This window comes from Aulostomus chinensis, chromosome 9 (assembly GCF_037954235.1).
Source record: "Aulostomus chinensis isolate RoL2024-O1b breed Wild chromosome 9, RoL_Achi_v1.0, whole genome shotgun sequence".
In the NCBI taxonomy this organism is placed as follows: domain Eukaryota; kingdom Metazoa; phylum Chordata; class Actinopteri; order Syngnathiformes; family Aulostomidae; genus Aulostomus; species Aulostomus chinensis.
Window position 1 is genome coordinate 23,772,227 of NC_141328.1, and position 24,937 is coordinate 23,797,163.

Genomic DNA, 24,937 nt, shown 5'->3' on the forward strand with positions numbered 1-24,937 from the left:
ATATGCAGGAGCGGCTCTGTCAAATAGCCGACCTCTTTTCCATGAATTATTTCTCACTGCGGTTCACTCCCACGGCCACGGAGCGTCTGTCCGGGGGACGAGCCTGTGTTGTCGGGAGCGCGCACCAGTCATGCCTCATCCCTCACGCTGCTCGCCTCTCCTCCAACTGACGGAAAAAATAGCGCCAGAATTGAGCCTTTTTGCTTCGAATTAAAGTGTGCGCGCGCTGTTCGGGTCTTGCCCTGCGCTCAAGGAAGTGTGAATTTGACGCCGGTTGGTCGGTGATGTTTCGCCCCAGCTGCTGCTGCTGCTGCCGCCGCCGCCGCCGCCGCCGGTGAGACAAAGAGGGCAGCGAGCTCCGGAGTACAGCTGTGCGCTGATGTGATGTGTCAAGGTTCAGCCTTCATTTTCACTCCTTCAACTGTCGACACTCTTCACTTTGGAGGGAAAATGCTGGGAAGCCACTTTTAATCTCAACGTGAATATTATCTCACCCCGCCCCCCCGGCCCCCCAACCTGGAAAGATGAGCAGCGAGGAGCCGTGAACGCACCGTGAAAGGTAAGAAAAGACGCTTAAAATCTATAATTCAATCAGCTGATTTTGATCACAATTAGAACAAGAACAGGTGGCAACAAACACGAACAGCTGAGACAGGACGCCGATGAAAGTGTGTAAATGTAAATACTCTCGCAGCATTCCTGTGGAGTCAATCTGACCTTTTTCGATGATTGTATTATTATTATTACTATTATTGTTTTATCGATCAGGAAAAAAAACGGCCGGACTGAAAGATGATAACAAATATTCCAGCTGGGTGAGAAGAGGCTGGATTAAGAGAGGTGATTATAGGTGCGGGATTATTGGGAAATAAACTCTACGTTAACGCTGTTTAATTCTATCGACTCTTTCTGACGCAAATATTGAGAATCCTGCAAAAAAAAACAACAACAACAAACAACTAAATCTCACAGATTCAAAACATACATGCAGGAAATTTCCTAAACGTTTTTGCCCACAATTTTTGTTCGTATTGACTGGGAATGTTACACTGATAATTAATAATTAAAAAAAAACTAATAAACCAATTGTTCAGCATGACAAAACAAACAGCTATGATGTCATGGTTCTCATCCACTCTAACTTTAAAGTTCTTTTGTTTTTTGTTTTTTTCCTTTTTGGCAACATGTTGACACCTTTTATTAAAACTCCCACACTTGGCCCAATGATTCATCCTCCAAACATCTTTTCCAGCCTGCTTGTAAGCTAAATAATGAACAGAAGTGAAGCAACTGAGGAGTTATTTTAAATCTGCTTCAAATATTTAAAGTTGTATGTGCATCAGCATCTTATAATCATTATGTTTTCCTTTCCTGTTTTGTTTTTTGTTTTGTTTTGTTTTTTGTTTTCGTTCTGTTTAAGGTTACCTGTGCTCATATAAGGAGAACCACTAGTGACTGGAAACAGGAGTGGGTTGCATGCAAACACAGTTCAGAAAGTGGCGGTCGTGCAAGCCACGGAACATTTTCGCCTCTCAGAGAAAGTTGCTGCTACGCCACAAAGCCTCAGCGCAGAGTTTCACAGGGCATGTGTGACATTTTGTTTGTCACACTTTTGCCTCTGTCATTTTGTGACCATGTTAGCTTGCGTTCACACTGTTTGTTCTATTTTACACTCAACCACAGCAAGCCTCATACCATGCATCTTTGTGTGTGTGTGTTAGTATTTACAAGATAAGATGTCCACCTGTTTAGAGGTGAATAATCGTATTTTGGTCGTCTCTGCAGGATGGCGTTGTTCCATCACCTGGGAGCGCGTCTGCTTCTGTGACAAACTCTAAACCCTCTGCCATATGGTGCCCAGTGATCATAGCTGGAGGTAGCTTAACATAAACAGGAAGAGAGCCTCTAGAGTTACAGGATGGAAAATTCAACTCTGTGACAAGCTAGTCACACAACTAAGAAGAGCGATTACAACGTGTTGTGACCTTTTTAATGCAGCGTTAGTTAATTTGTTGTAATCTGTGTTGTTGTTTGTCAAAATCAAACGCACTGAAGGAATCGTGGCTGTGATTTGTCAGTGCCGGGAGCTTGTTTTACCCTGATTACATGTAATATTTAAGAGAACGGGTTCAAGATTGCCTGCCGTGCTGACTTTTGCATAGTTTCACAGGCCCGATAATGTCGACTGAAATGGCTTCAACTTTTTACAGCTTTATTTTACCAGCAAATGACTACGGTTTTAGAAGTCTCTCTAACCAGCCTCAATGTCGGTTGTGGATGTTTTCAGTAACTCTGGGAGCAGCTGCCCAATGTGAATGTCTTGATGGCTTTCATCTTTATGTTTATTGTGCGGAGAAAAACACTTACGATTCCATTTATTGTCACTGCAAAAAACAATTACAACCGGAGTTTTCAATTTTTCTGTCAGTGGTTGTGGTTCCTTCCATCATGTCGAGTATCTCTGAGCCTAAAGACCTGAGCCTCTGATTGTATTTGAAGGGGTATTTAATCAGTGATATTTCATATTTAGGCTCAGGCTGCACCGCGGATAGGAACTTGTCTTGTATCACCTCCTGCCAGTCATACCTGGCTCATTAGTGATGGATTGATGCCTTCGTCATCTAACCGCCGTATGATAACAGGGCTAATAACAGGCTAACAGGGACCTAGGATGTGGTGATCATTGCAGCTTTGAAAACTGGTGTGTGTTTTATGCCAGAGTTTCATTATAGGTAACAATATTGTTGTTGAAAACTTCCTTCAAATACTTGTCTTTCAAAGTATATCTGATCCAGGAAGTAGTATTGATGACTATGATGCTTATACAACCGCTTCAAGAATGGGATGTGCATTTCATGTCACGAGAAGTAGCTGGAGCACATTAGGAGGTGGACACACTGCTGGAGCAGATGGCAGCTTTAAACCCATGAAAAAGAACATGCGTCCTCATAATTACAACAACGTAGTGCAAAAATTAAAATACAAGGGAGTTGGCAGTATGAATAAATGATTGAAATAATCTCTTTCCGGACCCATGGGAGCAGCAGGAAGTACAGTACATATCATCTGGAGTGGGAGTCCTGTCAGCATCGAGTAGCGTGTCTGGCAGAGCTAGCATTAATCTTGGTGGTGCTAGCAGCATCTGTGGAGGTGGAGGAGCAAGATGTCTTTGAAAAAAAAAATTGAGAACTACTTCATTAAATTATGCGATCTACCTCGATAAGTCATCATGCGCTACCGAGTAAATCTACAGTTCAGCCTGGCGTCATCAGACCCAATCACACGCAGACCAAATAAAACATGAGCTGTCACAGTCGCCTGGTGCCCAGTCGAACTACAATTTGGTTCGTGTCCAAGTGTTTCATTTGCATTTTAGTTGCCAGTAAGGCCATCAGCAGATTGCGAATGCGTCAGTGAAAATCGTGAAATATGGACCATGAAAACGCCTCGGCAGGCAGAACTGGACAGAGCTGTGCAGTTAATGAAGACCCCAATGAAGCAAGAACAGACGCAACAAAACAATGAAAATGACAAAGAAAAGATGGAGGACGGATGTCCGTCGCTGCAGCTTGTAACGGACAGTAATGGAGACCTCTCGGTTGAGAAAGGTTCGAAATAATGGCATGTTTTTTACAAACATTTTAGTAACTTTTAACAGACAAAAATTCCTCCTTTATTTGTTGATGTGTTAAAAGGATAAACTCCCTTAGTTTTACCCATTAATTCATTTTATCATCTATCAAAGGAATTTCATGAAATCTAATTTTCTACAGGGGTCTCCCTTTTGAGATACTGCCTCTTATGATACATAAAACATTCACAATCCTTTGACTTGGTAGTCCGTGACTAATACATCAGTAATATGAGATAACTTCTGTAGAGCAGATTTCCAGCTCTCTGTCCTGCCCAGCTAAGGACAGGCTAAACTTTTCAAACATGCATTCCAAGCTTTGTTTCACGAGTCAAGAAGTGTTCAGTTTTGGTTCCACTCACACAAATTGAGGACTATTAATCAAAAGCATTGATTCAGTATATGTAAAGTCTCGGCTTACCTATTTGACCTAAAAGGTCAGAGGTGAAGGTCGCAGAGCGTCTGTAGAGCTTACGCTACTGTCTTCTGATGACTGCGGCTGATGTGCTTTGACTGACTCACTTAAGTGGATGTGAGTGGAGCTGGGCTGACACAGGGGCTTGAGTCTAGCTCCTCTGGTCGGGGAACGGCCTGCCAACTCCGACTGCCTCCCTGCTGTGCATGAGTGAAATGCTGTGACTAAACGGAAGGGGCATTCGCTCACAACGTGTTATTGTTGTTTCAGTCCTTGAGTATGAGTGCCTTTGCATAAAGTTGCTGTCCGGTGTCATCTGGCGTAAGGAGAGACCTTCCATTGACAGCAGCTATGGGGAGTAACTCACTGTGGGGAGATCATGGTACCGTATGTGAAACGTAAGCTGTCCTCTCTCACGACTCACAACCGCTAGCCTCCACTTACAACGCTAACTGTGTCTTCAAGATCTTTCAGTCAGAGTTGGAAAACATCCAAGCTACTGAAAACTGGACTGTGGCACTATGTTGCCCCAAATTGTTTTGGGACCAATTGAAGATGTGCATTTAAATGAAGTGAATAATGAATGAAATGATGGTCTTACATTGTTGTTGTTGAAGTTCATTTTATATTTCAAGTACTCACAAATAGCTCACAAAGATGCTTTTCTCACCGCTGCGTCACTTTAGTGTGAGTCCAGACTACAGAAAGAGTCATCCACGTATATTTAGCTTGAAGCTTATGGCGCGCTACAAGCAACAGCACAGCTGTCCAAAAAACATCAGTTTAAACACTCAATCACATCGTTCGGTATAATCTACGTCTTACCAAGTTGAATGCCAATTAATCCGCAAACAATTTGGAGTCCAAATCTGGAGTCACATAGAAGTGATTCAACGTCTTTGTGAATTCAAGACACTGACTTGAAAGTAAAATACAAATTCGGGTGAAATATCACTTAAATGTCCTCAGGACTGATGCAATAACTGATGCAGTAATTGAGGTGGTTGCTATGCAACATACACCATGAGGAATCCAGTCTGGTGCAATGAAGTAACATGTATGGTGTGATGGTGGTTTAGTCATGGTTCTCGTGGCTGATCTGAGGAGATGAGGATGACGTGTCAGTTATAGTTAATGAGAAGGATTGGGATGACAATGAGTTGTGGTCTGTGGGACTTTGATGGGATCACCATACGTTTGCTTGGACGTTTAGCTTGTTAAGCTTTAGCTCCACTGGCTGCATTCGAAACATTCCAATGCTCTGCTGAGACGCTGGTATGAGAGCATTGGTAAGGCAGTATGAGACGCTGCAGTAACCTTCCAGGCAGCTGAAGGGAGCTGGGGGACAACTGGATCCCTCCAAGCGTGATGGAGGGCTCTTGCCTGCTCTCTCTGGGTCCTACGTGTAAACTGACCACATCTATGAGCAACAGCAACATCATGAAAATTTTATCTGCCGTTACCCTCAGAAAAACAACACGTAGCAGCATTTCCTGAGATGTCAATACGATGGTTTCGGTCTGGTTTGGTCGAAAGCAAAAACAAACAACCCTGATTATGGTTATGACGTGTCAGTTATAACCAGAACAGGAAGCAAACAACAGTTTCCTGTTCCACTTCACGAACGCGGGACTAACATGAGTGAAACGATAAGAGAACAGCAGTCTCAATCTCAAGCACACCAGGTGACGAGCTTGTGGTGAAACATGGGCCTTCACACAGGAACCCAGCAGCGATCCACATTTTCCACAACTTAAAAATGACAACTCGTGGTTACAAACAAGTATTTAAAATCATACTACTCCAGTAGCAGTGGCACTGGGTTGGCGTCCGGCCCTGTTTGCTATATTTAGAGAGATGATGATCATCATCAATCACCATCAAACCGCAATGCCATGCCGCGCGTCTGCTCGTCTGATTGATGCACCCTTTAAATGGCCCTTCACACATAGCTGTTGACCAAAGACCAGCCTCCTGTTGGTCTATGGCACAAACATTTTCTGGTGTTCCAAATTAGCAATGCACCATTGTTGCGCTACACCGCACCTCATTAACCTGCAGGTGGAGCGCAAGTTTATTTGCTGGTAAAGGGCGAGGACGCTTGGCGTGAAAATGTCTCGTGCCAGCTTGAAACTAGCGATTGCACCATGCTTAAACAAGGGCCCTTTAAGTGCTTGCATGTGCTCTGCATGCCATCTATCCAGTTTTATTTGAATGAAAGAAAAACGAGTCAACTTCATAGTAGTCATTGTAAACATGGCACATCCGAGTTCCCCCTCGATGATAGGAGTGTCTGACAGGACTGGGTATCATTCAGAAGTTTTCTATATCAGTGAGTCTAGGGTCAGTATCGAAGTTTCAAAGTTTAATTGATACCAGCCAGTTGTAATGGACTCCAGTAGAAGAAAATGGCCTTCACCTGAACTGCTGACATCACTCTTGTCTTATTTTGTACTTATTCATTTATTTTTAACATATAACCCCCTTTAAATAAAAAAAAGCTTCATTCACTCACTGATGATTCACTTTTCTACAGTTTGACCAAAAGCCTGCAAACTATCTCATGTTCATGCAAAAAAAAAGGTCTTAAAGGAATGTAACTTTAGAGTTTGAGATCTGGACTGGTAAGTCATGTGCATGAAATTTCTAACGGCTGAAAATGTTGACACGACCAATAATTACGTCGAACACCGTTGCTGTTTGTTTTCTGTCAAACTCTCTCTTCTATGATTTTGCAAAGATAAGTCGATCCACTTGAATGTGGACATGTATCGCCCGGAGATATTTGACACAACACTTAGCCACTAATGATGATACTGGGTTGGATCGTCAGCAAGTGGAAACCACAACAGATGTTTGTGACTCAGAGCTCAGACACCTGGGGACTGCAAAATGTCCCCTTTGTTTATTGAATCCACACCTCGACCAAAAAAGGATCTTTTTAAGTCACCAAACACAAACTTCCAGTATTCAGGAATGTAAATAGGTAGTAACGTTAGAGAGCCCTCACTGGAGAAACATATCAGGATGTTTGGAGAAAAAATCGAAATGAAAAGAGAACAGGAGTCTACTTGCAGGGTTTTCTGATTGCTTTGTAATGAGACGGGACAATGATTACACATGACGTTCCCTTTTCGAGACACCTGACCCAGCTCGCTGCGCTGGACTGGATTTGCATTGAGCCGTTCCATTGCACGAGTGTTTGTGCAAATGCGAAGCATAGAGAAGCATTCCTGCTGACTTGACTTGACTTTCAAAGTAAGCACATGTCATGTGTAAGCATCAGAGATGTAATGTTAAACACTGTGCTCAGGGGGGAGGCTGTGCGGGCTCCCGGGGCAATATTTTCCCCTCCCACAGCTCCAGGGACGACTGGCTAGTCGGGGCAACAAGACGCCATGCGTCACTCTGACAGCGGGGAGCAAATAAAAGAGGCCCACTCCCCTATTTGCTCTTGCTGCTGCTAATTTGAAGCTGATGTCTGTCAGCACCACATATGTCTTTCACACTCAACACACTGACCATGTGGTTGAGAGTGTCCTGAAAATCACCATGTTCCTCAGAACAGGTTTCCAGTTAATTACTGCTGGGGTCTCAGGCAGACACTGTCATCCCTTCTATCTTCACGCCTGACAAAATCTGTCGATACACATTTCTCCGAGTGTCTTGGCTGATTAGAGTTCACGATCAGGCACGAGTAGGTATGATCTCCTTTTTTCCTCTTTTCTTTTTTTCGAGCAGTCCACAAAGTGACTGATGTGCAAATTGCTAAGTTAGTCATCCAGGAGAGGAAAAGAACAGCTCTCCACACAGCATTTTTACCAGGCCTCCGCTCTGCTGATGGTATTTTTTGTAAGCATTTGCTTACAGTCTATCAATCTGTCAGTCTTTATGGTGTCATTGACAGATACATTATGGTGTATGATTTATGATACCCCTCGACAAAAAAAAAACTATTGCAGGCCAATTTATATCCAAAATAACTCAGGTTAGGAAGGATAGGATTGCACACAAGTGAACTATCAAGCCGTTTTGCAGTTCTCTTGTATTTTTTTCTTGCTGATTCAGAAGCTGCACGGTCATGTTCATGTTTGGCATTGTTTATTCTTCAAATGAGCTGTAATAGAGCTAATATAATGAACACTGTAAGCTTATTGTTCCTGTTGTTTAGTCGTTTGTTTCTATCGCTTCCCGTTTTCATCATAAAGAAAAGCAAAGTTTCATTGGGAGTGAAACGTCATTGAAGCGCCTGCTTGTTCCAAGTTGAATTGTTCCACCAGAGTTCATCAGGTCAGACTTATTTACTGTGCTGGACCCCGGCTCTATGTGGTTATTTACACTTGGAGGTAAACAGTTCATCCATGCTTGGGAAAATACACATTAATTATGTCTGAAATGCCTGTAACGTGGCCATGATACATTTCTGGTTTTGGTTCTGTCTCATAAAGCATAATTAATCTCAGCCACGCAGTTAACTTTCAATATCTTGACGCTGGAGAGAGAAAGCATTTGCTTGTGATGTCAGAGCTGATTTCCCCTGTGTGGAGGACAGATTTGGCTTGAAGGCCCAGGGGATTGTGGGTGATTGAGCTTTTAGCTGAATGATGGTTAGGAGGCCCTCAGTCAGTGGTTTAAATAAAACCACTAATCATACTACCATTGGTCTTCCTGTTGCTATCACTAATGCTCCTACCACAGTACCACTACTGCTACTACCAATAAAAGAACTTCTCATACAATTACTGCTACTACAACATTACACAGTGCAATATGAGTAATAATATAAGTTAGAGTGACAAAAATCCGTCTGTCTAGTATTATGCAAACACAGAGAAGCACTCTTATTATCCAAATTGGCTTGGATGCTCCAACTGCAGTTGACGTTGCCATGGCAACGTTAACTGCTTAGTCTGTACTCGATGAGACTAAGAGACATCTCAAACTCTGGTTTATCACTCAGAGTAACTGGCATCACCTATCCTGAGAGTCAGAAGAATGCAGGAAACACAGTGAGGCAAATACGTCCCCTTCTTTCGTTTTACTCCTGAAAATCCAGGTCTCATTCTGGATTAGAGTCAGTGGGGAAGTTGGAATTTGCTCCCATGACTTGGAGGAACATGGAGCAAAATGTGTCTTATTGTGTGTAGAAGACAAATGCGTCAAGCAATGGAAATATATTCTCTGTGACGAGTGAGATTTGTGACTGTGAGTTAAACAGACATCTTTTTTGAACACCTTCTCTCACTCCGGATGGGATTTTTACGGGAAGCAGATTTTTTTTTTTTTTTTTTTTTTTTTTACCGTGGTGAAGTCAGCTTGGAGAAAGTAAAGAGAAAAATGGAGACCGCTTATTTTATGATTCAGAATTCTCCTGTAAAATTGAACAACGGACAATTAAACAAATGAGTGCTTCTGTGCGTGCCGTTTGAAGGCTTATTAATCACATTCTGAAGAGGAATCGTGAAGGACAGGGCTTTTCCACTGTTACCACACATCCGAAACCTCCATTAAACTATGAACGACACCACAAACGTAGCCATGTGGTTCTCAACACATCCATCTTCATCATCAGACAAGAAGAGACCCTACCTTCTTCTCTCATTTCCCTCTGTCCTGTACAACCCTTCATTACGTCATTCTATTACACAAGACAAACTTTAATTCACCTTCATCTTCGGCTGTTTTCTTTTTGTTTTTTTTTTATTGTTCCTCTGTTCCAAACTAATAAGGATCCAAATAGACAGAGAAAAAAAACATATTTACTTTTTTGATTGCCGTGCCAGTACATTGTCTAATGTGGCTTAACTAAAAACCATGCTCAAACAGAGGGTGTAAACACAGAGATATTAATACTGAGCTGGGACTACCCAGGCTTGCATACAGTGAATTTGATATATTTATATGATCAACACATTCATGAATATGTGAATTTTGAATAAAAGTTTAAACTGTTTAAATGAAGGGGGGGGGGGAAAGGCAAACGTGTTTTCAGAATTGACAGCAGTTTTTGAAAATTACATCCATTTCTTGTGGGCCTCAACCCTCCACAGTATTTCAACCTTCTCCCAGAGGTAGAAGAACTGCAGTTGCTTGTAAGCATCCAGGAATAACTTAATTGCCATTCCTTGTATTTAATAGAAAAGCTGCCATTGTCCCTCTTGAGCCTCATGAGTCACCCAAGCAGAAGGACTCGAAGGGCCTGGAGTTTATTTTCCTCCATTCTGCCTTGTTGGTAAATCACAAACACAGCTGGAAAGACAGAAATGGGAACTGTTGAAAGAACAAAAACAAGTTGAACCATGACTTGTCTGGATTATGGAGCATGCTGTTGCTGTGCCTCTAAATCTGCAGTTTTACAAGATTTGTTTAAGCAATTCAGTTGTAACAAATTTTCTCATTGATGGTATATCACAAAGAAAGGGATCAACCCTTGTACTGTGACTTCTTCCCTCTTTTTCCTTTAGTTGTGAAGCCCGTGAGTGCAGGGGGAGGTTTAAATGCATGATATTAAACTAGGGGACGTCGGCAATCCTATTAACCAAATACTATATTCATCTAATTTGAACTGAAGGACTCAACTATTAACTTGAATATCATATACTGTACCTGTCAAATAGAACCATGGCAAACAACTAAGTGAGCAAAAAGTCTCTGATTAAAAAGAAGCTGAATGTAATAATTCATCTCCTAAATGGACGTTTTATCTCAGGCTTTTATTCTCCAGGTTTTTCTGTCTGTCATGAATAAAATCCACACTAACAAGCTGAAGGAGACATTTTACTTTCACATGGCCAACCACAGGGGCCCTTGTGTTTATTTAATCATTTATTTCTCTGAAATGTACACATACCCGGAATGTCCATACTTGTAATAATTTTTTTATGACTGTTTTTTTATGATTCATCTTGTTCCCAAGAAAACTGACTTCGTTATCACACAGATAGAAGAAGCCAGACATCTGGAATCAGCACTTCTTCCTCTTTCCACTGACAGATGTTCATATTTTCTTCCCGATTAAAAGCAATACAGATGATTGTCCTCTGATCCACAGCGTGAATAGAAGCGTGAGTAGCTGTTCACAATGTTAAATGATACACAAGATAAGAGCTAAATAAGCGTGGCTATTCTTGATGGTTTAAAGCAAATGGAAATCCCTGAAAAAGCTCACAAAACACAGCTTTAAGGTGAAAACTTTACTAGAAGTGACTCATAAAGTACATCCAGTAGACCCAGAACTTGCTCCTCAGCTAATTATTCTGTGGAACAAACTGCAGCCATGGTGATGTTCAGTCTATCTGAGTAGCTGGGATCTACACGAGCATGTGGGAGGACGTTTCAACGGGAAAAGCGCTGAAATGGTTGGCTGCATTTCAGTTTTCACTTCAGCAGAATTTCTCTGGTCTGTGGTGGTCCAACTGGGAAAAGACACGAGCAGAGCTGAGAGAATATATCCTCACAAATTTGTTAAACAGCTGTCTGGACAGATGACAAACGCATGAAAACAAAAATGTCAGGGTGACAGGGTATTGTGTATTTCTGCATGTGAGGAAGGAGGAGAGGATGAATGAAGGAGTTAACAAGCATCGCACAGGTGCTGCGCTGCACGGAACACAACTTCCTGCATCTGCTGTTGTTTCTAAAACAGAACATATTTTCCACATGACACCAGTTCAGGTAGACTGTGATTCGGTTCAAGCTGCGGCGCTCTGTGTGACACTATTGAGGTGTTCAGTTTGAAATGAATGAACTGAACTGCGGTCCATCGCAACCACCTGGGGATCCCTGGATCAAAGCTATGAATCTTTTTATATCTCAGCCTGGTTTCATGTGTTTTTTTTTCTTTACTTTTTGATGGTGTGATAACACCTTTTAACACAGTGTGTTTTCTTTGATCAACTCCATAGTGAATTTTAGTTGGATACATTTATCTTTTTATAGAATTATTTTTTTATCGGTTTGTTTGGCTCCTCATTGAATCGTTACAACAGAATGACTTGACCTTGAGAGGCTTCTTAGAGCATAATAACAACATAACGTGACAAATCCTTGTCTTTCCCCGTTAACGGGAGCTGAGCGTGATCAGCTCTGCTTTAGCTCATCTAATTTGAGAGAGAAAGGCAGTGTAAGAGCCAGTTCAGATTGTGCTTTAGCCTCTATTAATTTTCCAAGTATGACACACTACGGCATTACAGAAGTCAATTTGGCGTCACTTCAAACTACCATTTGTTCACTCAGCTGTGTATTTTGTTTGGAACAGAACTCAGATATTACACTGAGAAGTCACTTTGAGTCTAATTGCGTTTCTCTGGTAAAAGTTGAAGAAGAGTCAGACGCTTTGGTGTGACTCTGCGGGGTCTGGAAGTTTTCATGATCCATTTACGGGCTCCTCTCCTGATTCGGTGCATATGGTTACAAGATAGGTGGGACTGATATAAACTCGTGATAAAATTCTCATTATTTTATGTTTTCCACTAACACTATAATCAGAATAATCAGTGTAAAGTACTACTCTTTTTTGCAAAGTTACATTAGCACATGATCTTGCAAGCTGGTCAAACGTAGATGTTTAGAACATGTTTCATGGCCCTAATTAAAGCTGCAAGTGTATGTGTGTGTGTGTGTGTGTGTGTGTGTGTGGTGTGTGTGTGTGTGTGTGTGTGTGTGTGTGTGTGTGTGTGTGTTTCTTTGAGTGAGACAGTGGTGTAACCTGATTATATGTGGATTTTGCATTCAGGAGCAGACTAATGAGTGACCTGTGGTGCAATTATTATGTCCTTCGTTGATCAGATGTGGAAAAGACACACTTAATTGTTTATGACGTTCCTGCACATCACGTGACAACAGCAAAGTGTAACTATAATCCAAATCAAATAATGTTTCTTAAATCATTATCGTCATTGTTATGTTTAATGATTTAAATTCCCGACTACCAAAATTATTGAAAATTAGCCTCATAGTTTTTGTGTAATCCTGCCGAAAAACAACGGGAAAAAAACCAAACACCACTGAAAGCACAGCCTTCCTGGTGGAGGTAACAAAGTGCCAGTTAAGCCTGCGAAAAATTTAACGAATACAGAATTCATAAAAAAAAAAAAAAAGATTCCAGTGAAAATCCACATGCCTGTACTTGTAGGATTCATGATGTAACCCCAGGGTGGACAAAATATTGTGAAAATACTTCACTGAAGTACAAATAATGATTCAATAGCGATACATAGTATAATGTACCTGTATCACCGCAATGTAGATGATATAAAAAAATCATGGGAGGATTTATAATCATATATCACTGATGTAGTACTAAGCCCCAATACTGCCATAGCAAAGGTTTCTTAGTAGCATTTAGCATAGCTGCAGCCTGACCAGGACTAAACCAGATCAGGGCTAATGTACCTGGTATGACTGTGAGAGAGGAGGATGAGATCATTGAGAGCAGGATGACGCGGTGCTTGTCATTTCCACTGTCCCTTCTCAGGGGTCTTGCCCACAGCCCGTCGGTGTTTGGACAAGCCATAAGAAAGGAAATGGATGTGACAACGTGCCCTCACTTTGCCAAGCATTTTTTTTTACTCCGCAGCGGCAGAGCATACGGCTTTCTTTGCTACTGATTCCCCGACTGGAGCTGTGTTATGTAGGAAATGGCCCTCATAAAACAGACTTTGTGGGGATGTTTATAATATCATGGAGGAGCTGAAAATATTTTTATGAAGGTAAAATGTGTCATGAGCTGAACTGTACATGAAGCATTTGCAGTGCAGCGAAGAGGCAATGGCCTCGACATCTTATTTTCCAGACGTAAGGGAGCGTGCTTGTATGTTACAGACTCCAGCAAACATCACATTGTCTTTCTTTTTAATTGTTATGTAAAAAGATTTGTTTGTGATGTGTATTGATGAGATAAATTATGCTGTCATCAAATTGTTTGCAAATTTCATATTTATTGATTTCATTTCACCGCAGTTTTTGTATAACCCAAATTTTTAGGTTTCGGTAGTTTTTTTGTTTTTGTTTTTGTTTTTGTTTTTTTAGTTAGTACATCATCACCTGAAGACCACCAGGGTATTTATGACCCCACTACTTTTCCTTTCTATAAACACTTGCAAATGACGCTCGCCTAATGCTGCGCTTCGTCATTTTGCTCGCAGCCCTTTAAAAATAGCCCGGCTGATCACAGTTCTGTCTTAACCACGTGAAACGAATGACTCTCAGTATTAACAGTAATAAAGTGCAGTGATTAGCATAATTAGTTCACTGGGATGAGAGATTATGTTTGATGAAGGATTATTTTGAATTGGACTGACTAATATAATTTTCATGACATCATCTCCCCCTCTGTTTCTGATCTCCTCTTGTGTCTTTCCTCCTCTCCAGGCGACGGCCCAGGATCTGTCATCCCCTCGCACTAAACCCCCACCCCCACTGTGTTGTGCCACTACCATGTCCTTTCACCGCCGTGACCATCCCATGGAGAGAGTACGCCGACCCAGGTAGGATGCCTGCCTCGCCCAACGCCCTGCATCCCCTCCTGCCCATCACCACCTCCTCCTCCTCCTCGCGTGTACCTGCTCTTGCCAACAGTTCATTGCGGCCCCCCAGGCTCTGCCCTGCCCCGCTCCAACATGGTGGATGAGGTGACCACCATGAAGGATGATGTCATTAATGCCAACACGCTGGCTTGGCTGGTCTGCTCGGGCGTGTCCATCCTGGCCAACACCTGGAGCATCCTTAGCGTCAGTGCCAAGCAGAAAAAGTGGAAGCCGCTGGAATTCCTCATCTGCACACTGGCAGGAACTCACATCCTCAACATGGCCATCCCCATCACCATGTACTGTGTCATAACACTGCGCCGCCAGCACTCCAACTACGAGTGGAACGAGGGTTTGTGCAAGATGTTTGTTTCCACCTTCTACACCCTCACGCTGGTCACCTGCTTCTCCGTTACCTCCCTCTCTTATCATCGCATGTGGATGGTCCGCTGGCCTGTAAACTACAGGTAAGATGCCTGATTTTGCCCTTTATACCCTTTCAGATTTATTTGGCGTCATCTATCCAGATCATCATCAGATGGCGTCACAACGAGATAGAGATGGTTGGGCATCTAATTTTCCAGGTTTTGAGATTCTGAGATTCATATTTATATTACAGGTGAATTGAATGATGCCTTGAAGCAATGAAAACATCATTTATAGATAATATTGTCCCTGAAACAATGCTGGGGTTATTCTTGATAAATCTCATCGTGAAATACTTTGTACATCATTAACATACTTGTGTTTGGAATGTGAGGCTGTCAGGGAATGTGGCTTTTAAACCTCACTGTGAGGCAAAGTCATCAAACATGCAATTTTTATATTTTCATGTGCATGATAATATGGTATAATTAGCCCAAAATAACTTGTGGTAGGTGCCTGGAAGGACTTGAAGCAGTCTGTGTTTTATTGAATAAGATTAGTGCGTAGCTGTGAACTAGATCAAATTTCATTTTCAATTACAATATTGACTATGAACAATGATTAAAAAAAGAAAAAACATAAGTGTGCAGGAGTCAGTTTAGCAATGATGCCATTCTTGTCTCTTGTGTTTTATGTTCAATGCATCTATTTCCTTTACAGCAGTGCGCTTTCATTCCTCACCAAAAGCTCCACAGCATTGTCAAGCCAATGCAAAATGTGTTTATTATTATTTATTTGTAAATGCGCCACCTAGTGGCAGAAGAAGTGCCAGCATTTTTTTGTTTGTTTTCTTAATATAATGTAACCACAACTGACCACAACCAATAATTCAACATTAACAATATATTTAATCATTCAGCACATTAAATAATCAACATTGTCAGTGCAAAGTATCCACCAAGAGCTGGGTCTTAAACCTTCTGACTCATTCTGCCCCTGAGGACAAAGAGGAGAGTGGTCAGATTTAAGTGCCTTGGTGTTCCCTGAACAGTTGAGTATTCAAATGTCTCTTAAAAGTAGAAAGGGACTTTGTGGATCGTATGGAGTTGGGTGGTTCATTCCACCATGGAACAACAGAGGTGAAGAGTCTAGCTAGAGATTTAGAACCATGCTGGGCTGAGGCACCGGCTGTCTCTCACAGGCAGACCGTAGCGGTTGAGAGGGAGTGTAGACCTGGATGAGGGATTCCAGGTAGGCAGAAGAAGAGCTTTGATTCGAGCTGCCACTGGAAGCCAATGAAGAGACATTAGATGTGACATGCAGTTTTGGGCAAGCTAAAGACCAGACGTGCTGCTGCATTTTGGATCATCTGCAGAGGTTTAAATGTCCATGCAGGGAGACCTGCTAGGAGAGAGCTGCAGTAGTCAATGCGTTAAATCACAAGGGCCTGCATCAGAAGCTGTGTGGCTTGTTGTGTCAGGTAGGGTCTGATCCTCCTGATGTTATAGAGGGCATTTTGACAAGACCGAGCCACATGTACCTTCAAGTTCAGCTGGTTATCAATCATGACACAGAGATTTCTGGCTGAGTTTGTGGGCACAAGTTGATTTGAATCGAGCAGACCACTGATCTGTGGTTGAACGGAGGGACACGCTGGAAAGACAATGAGCTCAGTTTTGGGCAGAAAGTGGCGTTCCTTCAGCCAGACACGCTGATATCTGAGCTGAGACAGCTGTGTCTTCAGGTGGAAAAGACAGGAAAAGCAGAGTGTCGTCAGCATAGCAGTGGTAGGAGAAGCCATGGGAGCAGATTATTGCACCGAGTGAGATGGTGTGTAAGGAGAAGAGTAGAAGACTGAGCACTGACCCCTGGGGTACCCCTGTCGATAAGCCATGTGATTCAGACACTTCTCCCCGCCATGACACTCTGAAGGACCTACCCGTGAGGTAGGACTTGAACCACAACAGGAGAGATCTGAGATGCCGAGTTCAGAGTGTGGAGAGGAGATTTGATGGTTCACAGTGTCAGAGGCAGCAGACAGGTCATCATAAAAAGAAGTTTCTATGATTTTCACATCCTGTACAAAATGAAAAGTACATGTTAATGCTGTGTATTAAGTCCGAATCATCTAGAAAAGCCAGTTTCGGCCTTGTTTCATTACCATAAATTAGAGATAATGAGTGAAGATTAGACTTGAGCAAAACTGGGCCGATATGTATATCAGCCATCTGAAATATAACTGAACCCTGGCTAATTTAAACCCCAGGTTAAGGGATTCTCTGATGGGATGTTTAAATTAGCGTTTCCTCTCCGCCTGCTACATCAGGTGAAATCTCCCCTGCCAACACATCTTCTTATGACACTTATTTGGGGTAACACCCTCTAGACGCAGCATCTGCCAGCTCCGTCTCCAGCCTCATTTGGCCCCTAGCAGCAAGTTTTATTGCAAAGTAACACTGAATAATAAAGATCAGGTTCAGCCCATATCAGCAGGCAGCACCCTGCTGCAGTAACACCGTTCTGGTTCTGTAAGACTCCAAAGACATCTGCTGTTCACACATACTCAGATGTTCTGAGCAAAATTGCTGCTTCCTTTATTTTTGCCTGGGATACACCAGGGCCACGCTGACATGTCTTTTACTGATTGTTATTAAGCTGCAGCCATTATCTCATTTTCATAAGACACAGCGATGTGTCTAAGCTTTGATGAGAAAATTACATGTTTACAGCAGGAATATTGTGAGAGGATGACTTTTAGCCTTGTATTCTTTATTTTATGTGTCATGATACAAGATGATAGCTTCACTGAAATTAAATATATATTTTATGTGCCCATATTTGTGTGTATAAAATAGAACAAGAGAAAATCTACAATTACTAAAATTAAAATGAAGAGACGGTTGGACTACCAGCAATTACCAAATATTTTTAAAACATCAAAACAAAAAAAGAGTTTGATTGCTGTTAACCCATACTGTTATACTAGAGATTAAAGATAATTGATTGATATTAAAATATTTCAAAGAGGCTAAAGAAGAAAGGACAAAAATCGAGAAATAGTAGAGATAAAAAACAAGGAAGAAAAAAAGCACGGTAGGATTAAACTGACAAAAGATTTCACTGCCTCTACATACAGTCATTCATTTACTCACTACTGTACGCTGTTAGGCACAGTTGATTAAAGCAACAGCAGAACATTATGTCATGACAATACCTGATGCCTATCTTTGATGTTTTGGCTGTAAATCAATGGATAAATTGAATGGAATGTCAAACCCTGCACATTGATTCGTTTCACGATCAGAACTGGGCCTATTCGGTCCTTATAACACCTGGAAAGTCTTGAAGAGCTGCAAAATTAAATTATTGATTCGCGTTCTAACCAGCAGACCAAGCCGGAGTAGCCAGTGAGTGAGTCTCCGGTGCGTATGTTCTAGTGTAGTCTGCGTCCTCCCTGCAGCGCAGGAAATGAACCAACTGGGTTTACCTCAGAGGTCTTGGCTGTAAAGCAACACAGCAGACGACTGTTTGATGATGAATGTGTTTCTCGAACCAATAATCTGAAAACACATATAAAAGACACAAATAATCTAAATGGGTCAGTAACTAGTGGTGAGGATCGGTCTTGTGTTGCGTCATTCTCACTGCCCTGTTAAAAAAACGAGAGCGACTGTACTTCCTGTGGCATCATGCCTGCGGACGCTGAGCCCACAGTCAGCTTGGCCAGTTTCACAGCTCCATACAGATAAGCAAACAGACATTCAAATAAAATATGCAAACGTGCTTATAAATCTATGCTCAATCTTGCTATCTATATTGCTTCAGCATCTGTCGCTATTGGCTGATGCCCTCATGGCGATATCGGCCTTTACACAAATGCTTTTATCTCTCCCGTCTGTTCCTCACTCATCTGACTCTGCTGGCTCTCATCTCCTGTCTGGAAGTATTGACTTTCCTCTCAGCTGCTCTTCCTCTTGATATCAAGTCCCTTCTAACAATGATACGGTGAAGTGATAGCTCAGGTGATGCACCGTGTAATTGCTATTCATTTTTCATTTAAGTCCCTCCATGTTTGCCCTGCTGAGCGAGCGTGGCTGCCTTGTCTCTGACATTAACACACGCTGAAGGCCTGAATTATGAATTCCAACCTTGTGCTTCGGCAGCTCTCCTCATCACCCTGCCTTCACTATCTCTTAGGAGCACCCCCACCCCCTTGCAACCCTCTCTCTGATAATAGATTCCAGCAGCTTGGTGATGTAACCTCCCTATCATATGTACCGCAGGCATATTCAGGATAGGCCAGCATTATTACTCACAGTGACAACAAGACCATCTTGTCCTTGCACAAAGCCACAGCGTGAAGATAAAGGCTACTGTTGCCCTCTGTCATTTTGTGTGTGTAGGAAAATGCAATATGAGATACATAATTTCATATAATTCAGATGATTATAATGAGAGAGGATATGAAACAGAAGTAGCATTATGTTTCTGCTTCCTGTTATAGCCACTTGTAATACGCTGGACTGAAGTTACTTTAAAGGAACATGCAAACTTTAAAAAAAAATAAAATACACTCATCGTTCATCGTTTTAGAGCCGGACAAGCCAAAAGATACCCTTCTCTCCTCTCTGCGTGCCAACCGGTTGCCCTCACGTCCGGCCACTATTCAGTCCCTCCAGAAAATCGTGATTATGCAATCGCAAAATTCAACGCATAATCAGCCAAAATCCGCACAGTTATGCTGGGGCTGCATTTTTTCAAAGACGCCGCACTTTCGCCCGCATGAATCACTGCATAAATTGCCGATTCCCACGGAAAATGCACAAAATATGCGGGGCTTGCATGATTTCATAAAAGTCACACATATCTTCTCAGAAAAATGTTGCATTTACTTCACACAAGAGCGGCCATTTTCCTCCTGTTGCCTTGGGAACGCTATGAAGTGATGTCATCGGAAAGCTGTAAATCCCACGAAGAAAACTTGATGAAGTCCTCAAATCAGTCTCATTTGCCAACAAAAACAAGCTTGCAACTCTTTTGACTCATCAAGGTTTTGTAGGTCTGAGCCAAGTGTTTATTGAGGTCTGAAATAAAACAAGATGAGAACTTAATTAGTCCCTGCACATTCTGTGACCGAGCCATGCTTGCTTATCATAGGAAGTCATTAGAAATGGCTCTGTAAATTAAGGTCATAGCCTAGTGAGAACAAACTGTTGAGGGAATCACTTTTTTTTCTTTTTCATCAAGCCGCAGTTTTTGCAAGTTCCCTCAATTTTTGCAAATTCCTGCGATTTCGTCGCATAAAATTGCATAAATATGCCGCATATTCCATCGCATTTTTTTAAGAAAACGTGCCACATAATCAAGGATTTTTGCCTGCAACAATCACAAAAAAACTGCAATTTTTTGGGAAGGACTGTCTATTTTTCACTGCAGCTAAGCTCACTAGCAGTCTGCCGTCCAGTGGGGACCTTGACCTCTGTAATGCGGACACAGAATAGTGTCTATCTGCTTATCTGGCACAAAAATGATGATTATAAATGTATTTCCTAAAAGGTTGGCATCTTCCTTTAGATTAAAATGTTCTCTCCTTTAGTGTGGCCATATAACACACTGTTACTTCTTTACAAGCTAAAATGCACAAACCATATATATGATTTTATTGCTGATGTCTTGAAAATTTCAGGACTAACTGTTCTGGCAGGATAGTACAGTCTTTCAACCAGTATTTAAAATGAGAACATCAGTCACTACATGTTGTTTTCTTAGATGTGTGTGTGCGTGCGTGCGTGTGTGTGTGTGTGTGTGTGTATGCGCGCGTGTGTGTGTGTGTGTGTGTGCGCGCGCTCGTGTGCTGTTGTAAACCTTGGTAAGTGCTTCTGCTAGAGGACACAGACATATTCAGCAAATTGTTTGACTGTAACAGTTACTGGAGGTGAGAGGAAATTGAAACTACTTTGGGCAGAAATAGATGACAAATAGACCAAAGGAAGTAAAAAGAAATCTTTTGCCATCAGCAAAGCAAAGCATCGACTTCCCTCCATTCATCTCCACTTCTTCCCAGTGATGGCTGGCTGAGATATTGCTTTAGTTTATCCGTCTCCCAGGTGCTGAGCTGCCTTTTTTTGGGGGGTGGGGGTATTATACCATACCATATTATACCATATTATACCATATTATATGCAGCTTAGATTTGGTGTTGTTTTACAGTGGCTTACAGTGGCTCTGCTAACTTTCTTAGTCACGTACCTGATTCGGTTACCATTTCAATTATTTCATGCAATGCACTGTACACAAAACAGGTGTATGGTGGTATGAGTTGGTGGCAATTCCAAAAACTAACACATGTGGTTCTGATTCCAGGTTGAGTAACACAAAGAAACAGGCGGTGCACACAGTGATGGGGATCTGGATGGTCTCTTTCATCCTGTCCACGCTTCCAGCAGTGGGCTGGCACAACACCTTCAACCGCTTCTACACCCCTGACTGCCGATTTATTGTGATAGAGATCGGCCTGGGATTCGGCGTTTGCTTTCTGTTGCTGATCGGTGGCAGCGTGACTATGGGTGTGATCTGCATCGGCATTGCTCTCTTCCAGACCTTCTCCATTCAAGCAGGCCACAATGCTGACAAGAACAAGTTCAACGTTCCCACCATTGTGGTGGAGGATGCCCAGGGGAAGCGCAGATCCTCCATAGACGGATCAGAGCCTCTCAAGACCTCGCTGCAGATCACTTACCTGATCAGCGGTATCGTCTTCATCTATGACTTCCTCACTGGCTTCCCCATACTGGTGAGTTCACTGCTTCACTTGGTGTGTAATTAAATTATTTTTTTCTGCTCCTTTAGAGATGTTGTTCTGATTGTTAGGATAAAAAATAAAATCTTCTGCAAAATAAGAGATTTAAACTTGCTTTCCAGGTTCTATTGTCTATTTGAACCAAGATGGCAGCTCCAAGAGACACAGCTGCTTGCTTGTTTAGCATTAATCAAGAAAAACATAAATGTATTAATGAAATAACAGCTGGACACCTCCCCTCACAGTGTGATCAGGGATATTAGTGACCTCTTCATCACTCACAGAGGGTTTAACTGACATTTTGAAAATGATCATTTGTCCATCAGTTACTCACCATTTTCTTCAACTCTCAAAGATTTTTTTCCCCTTAAATGTCTTGTCTATGAATCCAGAACTCAGAAAATGACACTGACTAAAACTGTTTAGAGTGAACCACGCGTGTGTTCGAACAGAACTCCCTCTCTCAGCCGTGGTGTGATATCAAAGATGTCGAGAGTTTGCAAGACATCAGATGATGAGTAAGTGATAGACAAATGCTAGCATCTCTTCAACTGAGTAAAGATAGATAGAGATAGGCAAGGTAGCTGGAGGTAGAATTTAAAAAGTAGTGGAGTTAGCGCATTATGGTTCCTGTAACCATACAATGCTGTTTTATTATTTACAAGAACCTAAATGTCTCTTCTCATCTGGGGCTGTAAGTAGGTCAGGCTAAGTGCTTATGTATGGTGTGTGTTTTCAAATGCAGTCTATGGTGTGTGTGTGTGTGTGTGTGTGTGTGTGTGTGTGTGTGTGTGTGTGTGTGTGTGTGTGTGTGTGTGTCTTTTGGAGGTGCAGGTTACAGATTGGGGCCTGCTGGGATCACCTTCCTTCTGTTGTCTCTCAGGGCTTTAATAGCAAGGTGTCACCTCCTTTTATTCCTGGGGAAACTATCTTCAAGTACATTGCCATTGAGAGAGAAAGAGCGAGCTCTTTTTCTGTGTGTCACCATTTGGTTTGCAAATTCAGCCCTCAGGTTCTCATCCATTTTTAACCAAGAGGATTCATTGGTTTTCTAGGCAGAGAGAGCTCAAGGCTCATTATTTGTGACGCAGCCAAACTAACCATCCTGACATCTTAAAAGCATGTCAGTGTGCTGCATCCTTAATGAAAATGGACTGTTCTCCCTCGTTGTTCTAGCAGTACCATTTGTTCTTATTTGAACCATGCTGATAGTGGTGGAGGTTTAGTTAATTTGGGTTATATACAATAACGCTCTTTAAGCCGTAAGAACGTTATCACTGCCTCAGTCTTAGTTTATACATAATGCATTGCTTTGGTGCTGTTATCATTTGTACGAGCCATCTGTTAGTAGTCATTTTGAAATTAAACAAACCTTTTCATAATTAAGTGTTGTACACCTGAGGCAAGGCAAACAGAGACTCCTGTGCTAAGCACCACAATCTGCACAAGCCATTAGTGCTGAAGCATGCCGAGAGATAACTAGTACTTCTGCACGTACTCGACAGAAATAGGATGGTTGTCGTTGTTTGTTGTTTGTGTGAGAGGATTTGAAGAGCCAGTTACCAACCTCGAGGAAACAAAATTGCATGTGTTCTCAGTTCTAACAGATATAATCTAGTTCTCATTGTTTTCTGTTAACAGAGATAATCATATGTTTTACTCTGGAATCTTTTTTTCCCCTCATGTATCGCTGTGAAAAATGTTGTGAGGACAAAACAACAACTTGCAGGTCTTGGCTTTTTAAGTGATCTTTATTTAGGCCTTTAAGTCATGCCTCCGGTCACTTGTGGATTATCCTAATTTGCTGCCGTGTGCCAATGCCTGCCCACCAAGAGATGAGCTATAACAAGCTTTCCCAAAATTGCATCACTTTTTCACTCAGGCAAAAAAAAAAAGGAAGAAAGAAAGAAGAAAATCTCTTCGGCTCAGCAGATGAATTCAGTGCTGTCTGTTCTCTTTGGCTTCTACTGGACACTTCATTTTTAGCAAAGAGGTCACATGGTCGCTGGCTTTGTTTTTTTTCTGTCAGAAATATGCCTCAAACAGCTGTGGAGGGATTTTGATGAAAGTTGATATTGTGATAGAACTTCAGGGTTCATTCATACACGTTTCACTAATAAATTTCCATTCACCTCGAGGAGAATTTACGAGACTGTCAATTCTCCGAAACCACAGTGTTCCCATGAAAAATAACCCACGTACTCATGCACATTTAATTAAAGAAAATGACAAGGTGGTGGTTTGATGTAGCCTCTTGCATCCTAACTACAACATTCAAACTCAAACTCCATGACTTTTCCGTTTTTTTCCATGACCTTACGAGCCCTGGAACGTAGGTTGAAGAACAATTGATGATATTAATTTAGAGGTGGGTCTGAATCTGTGGATATCATATTGCCTTGGGGGAGGTATTGTGACAAAATACTAGTTTGCTTTAATTTTACGCCTGGTCTGACGATAGAATTATGTATGGTCCTGACTGGATTTTTGGGGAGGTGGTAGAGCATCATAGTTTGAACTAAAAACAAATGTGAATATACTCTTACATTATTAAATTGCTTCTGGTTAGAGCAGTTACTCAGCACTGATGAGCTCACAGGTCCTCAGGCGCCACAGCTGCTGGTAACTCAACAAAGATCCAGGACAGCGGGCAAAGCTTTTTGTGAATTAATGAATTTTATTGCAGGATGAAACATGAATAGAGGAGCTACCGCCGCCTCTCTGATGGACGGCCAGATTAACCAAATTAGTGTGTGCGCAAGAAACGAGAAGGTCCTTGTGTGTGTGTGTGTGTGTGTGTGTGTGTGTGTGTGTGTGTGTGTGTGTCGTACTTGTTAATGTCACAACTCAATACTGACAGATTTGAGGTTCGGATCAGAGATGTATATTGTTTCCTCACTAGCTGGAAGTTTACCTCAACAATAACACGGAGCTGAGTTTAAGTCTGCACAATAAAGAGGATCATCGACTCGTGATTATATTTACAGTTACATAAGACGAACAACAACATCTCCTGGCCTTCTTTATGGCCTCATGTAATGAGCTATTTAAATGCATGGGAAGCAGTAACATTCGTGAACAGAGACACTCTCTCCCTCTCTCATACACACACACACACACACACACACACACACACATTTCTCTTAGAAAAGGACTGAGGAATCAATTTATGATTCATGATTTTGAAAACAAAATGAAAA

General features: G+C 41.9%; 1 protein-coding gene across 2 annotated transcripts in view; it reads left to right on the forward strand.

Moving 5' to 3' along the window:
* Nucleotides 1-126: 126 nt before the first annotated feature.
* gpr153 (G protein-coupled receptor 153) overlaps nt 127-24,937 on the forward strand; it is a 34,532-nt gene continuing 9,721 nt past the window's right edge. The window contains exons 1-4 of one of the 2 annotated variants that reach the window (XM_086214391.1): nt 127-559; nt 14,418-14,533; nt 14,643-15,039; nt 21,302-21,731. In XM_086214391.1, coding sequence (XP_086070517.1) covers nt 14,666-15,039; nt 21,302-21,731 — 804 coding nt within the window. In that variant the 5' untranslated portion in view covers nt 127-559; nt 14,418-14,533; nt 14,643-14,665. Of the gene's footprint in view, nt 560-14,417; nt 15,040-21,301; nt 21,732-24,937 lie in introns of both variants that reach the window. The other variant, XM_086214390.1, reaches the window with a different exon arrangement.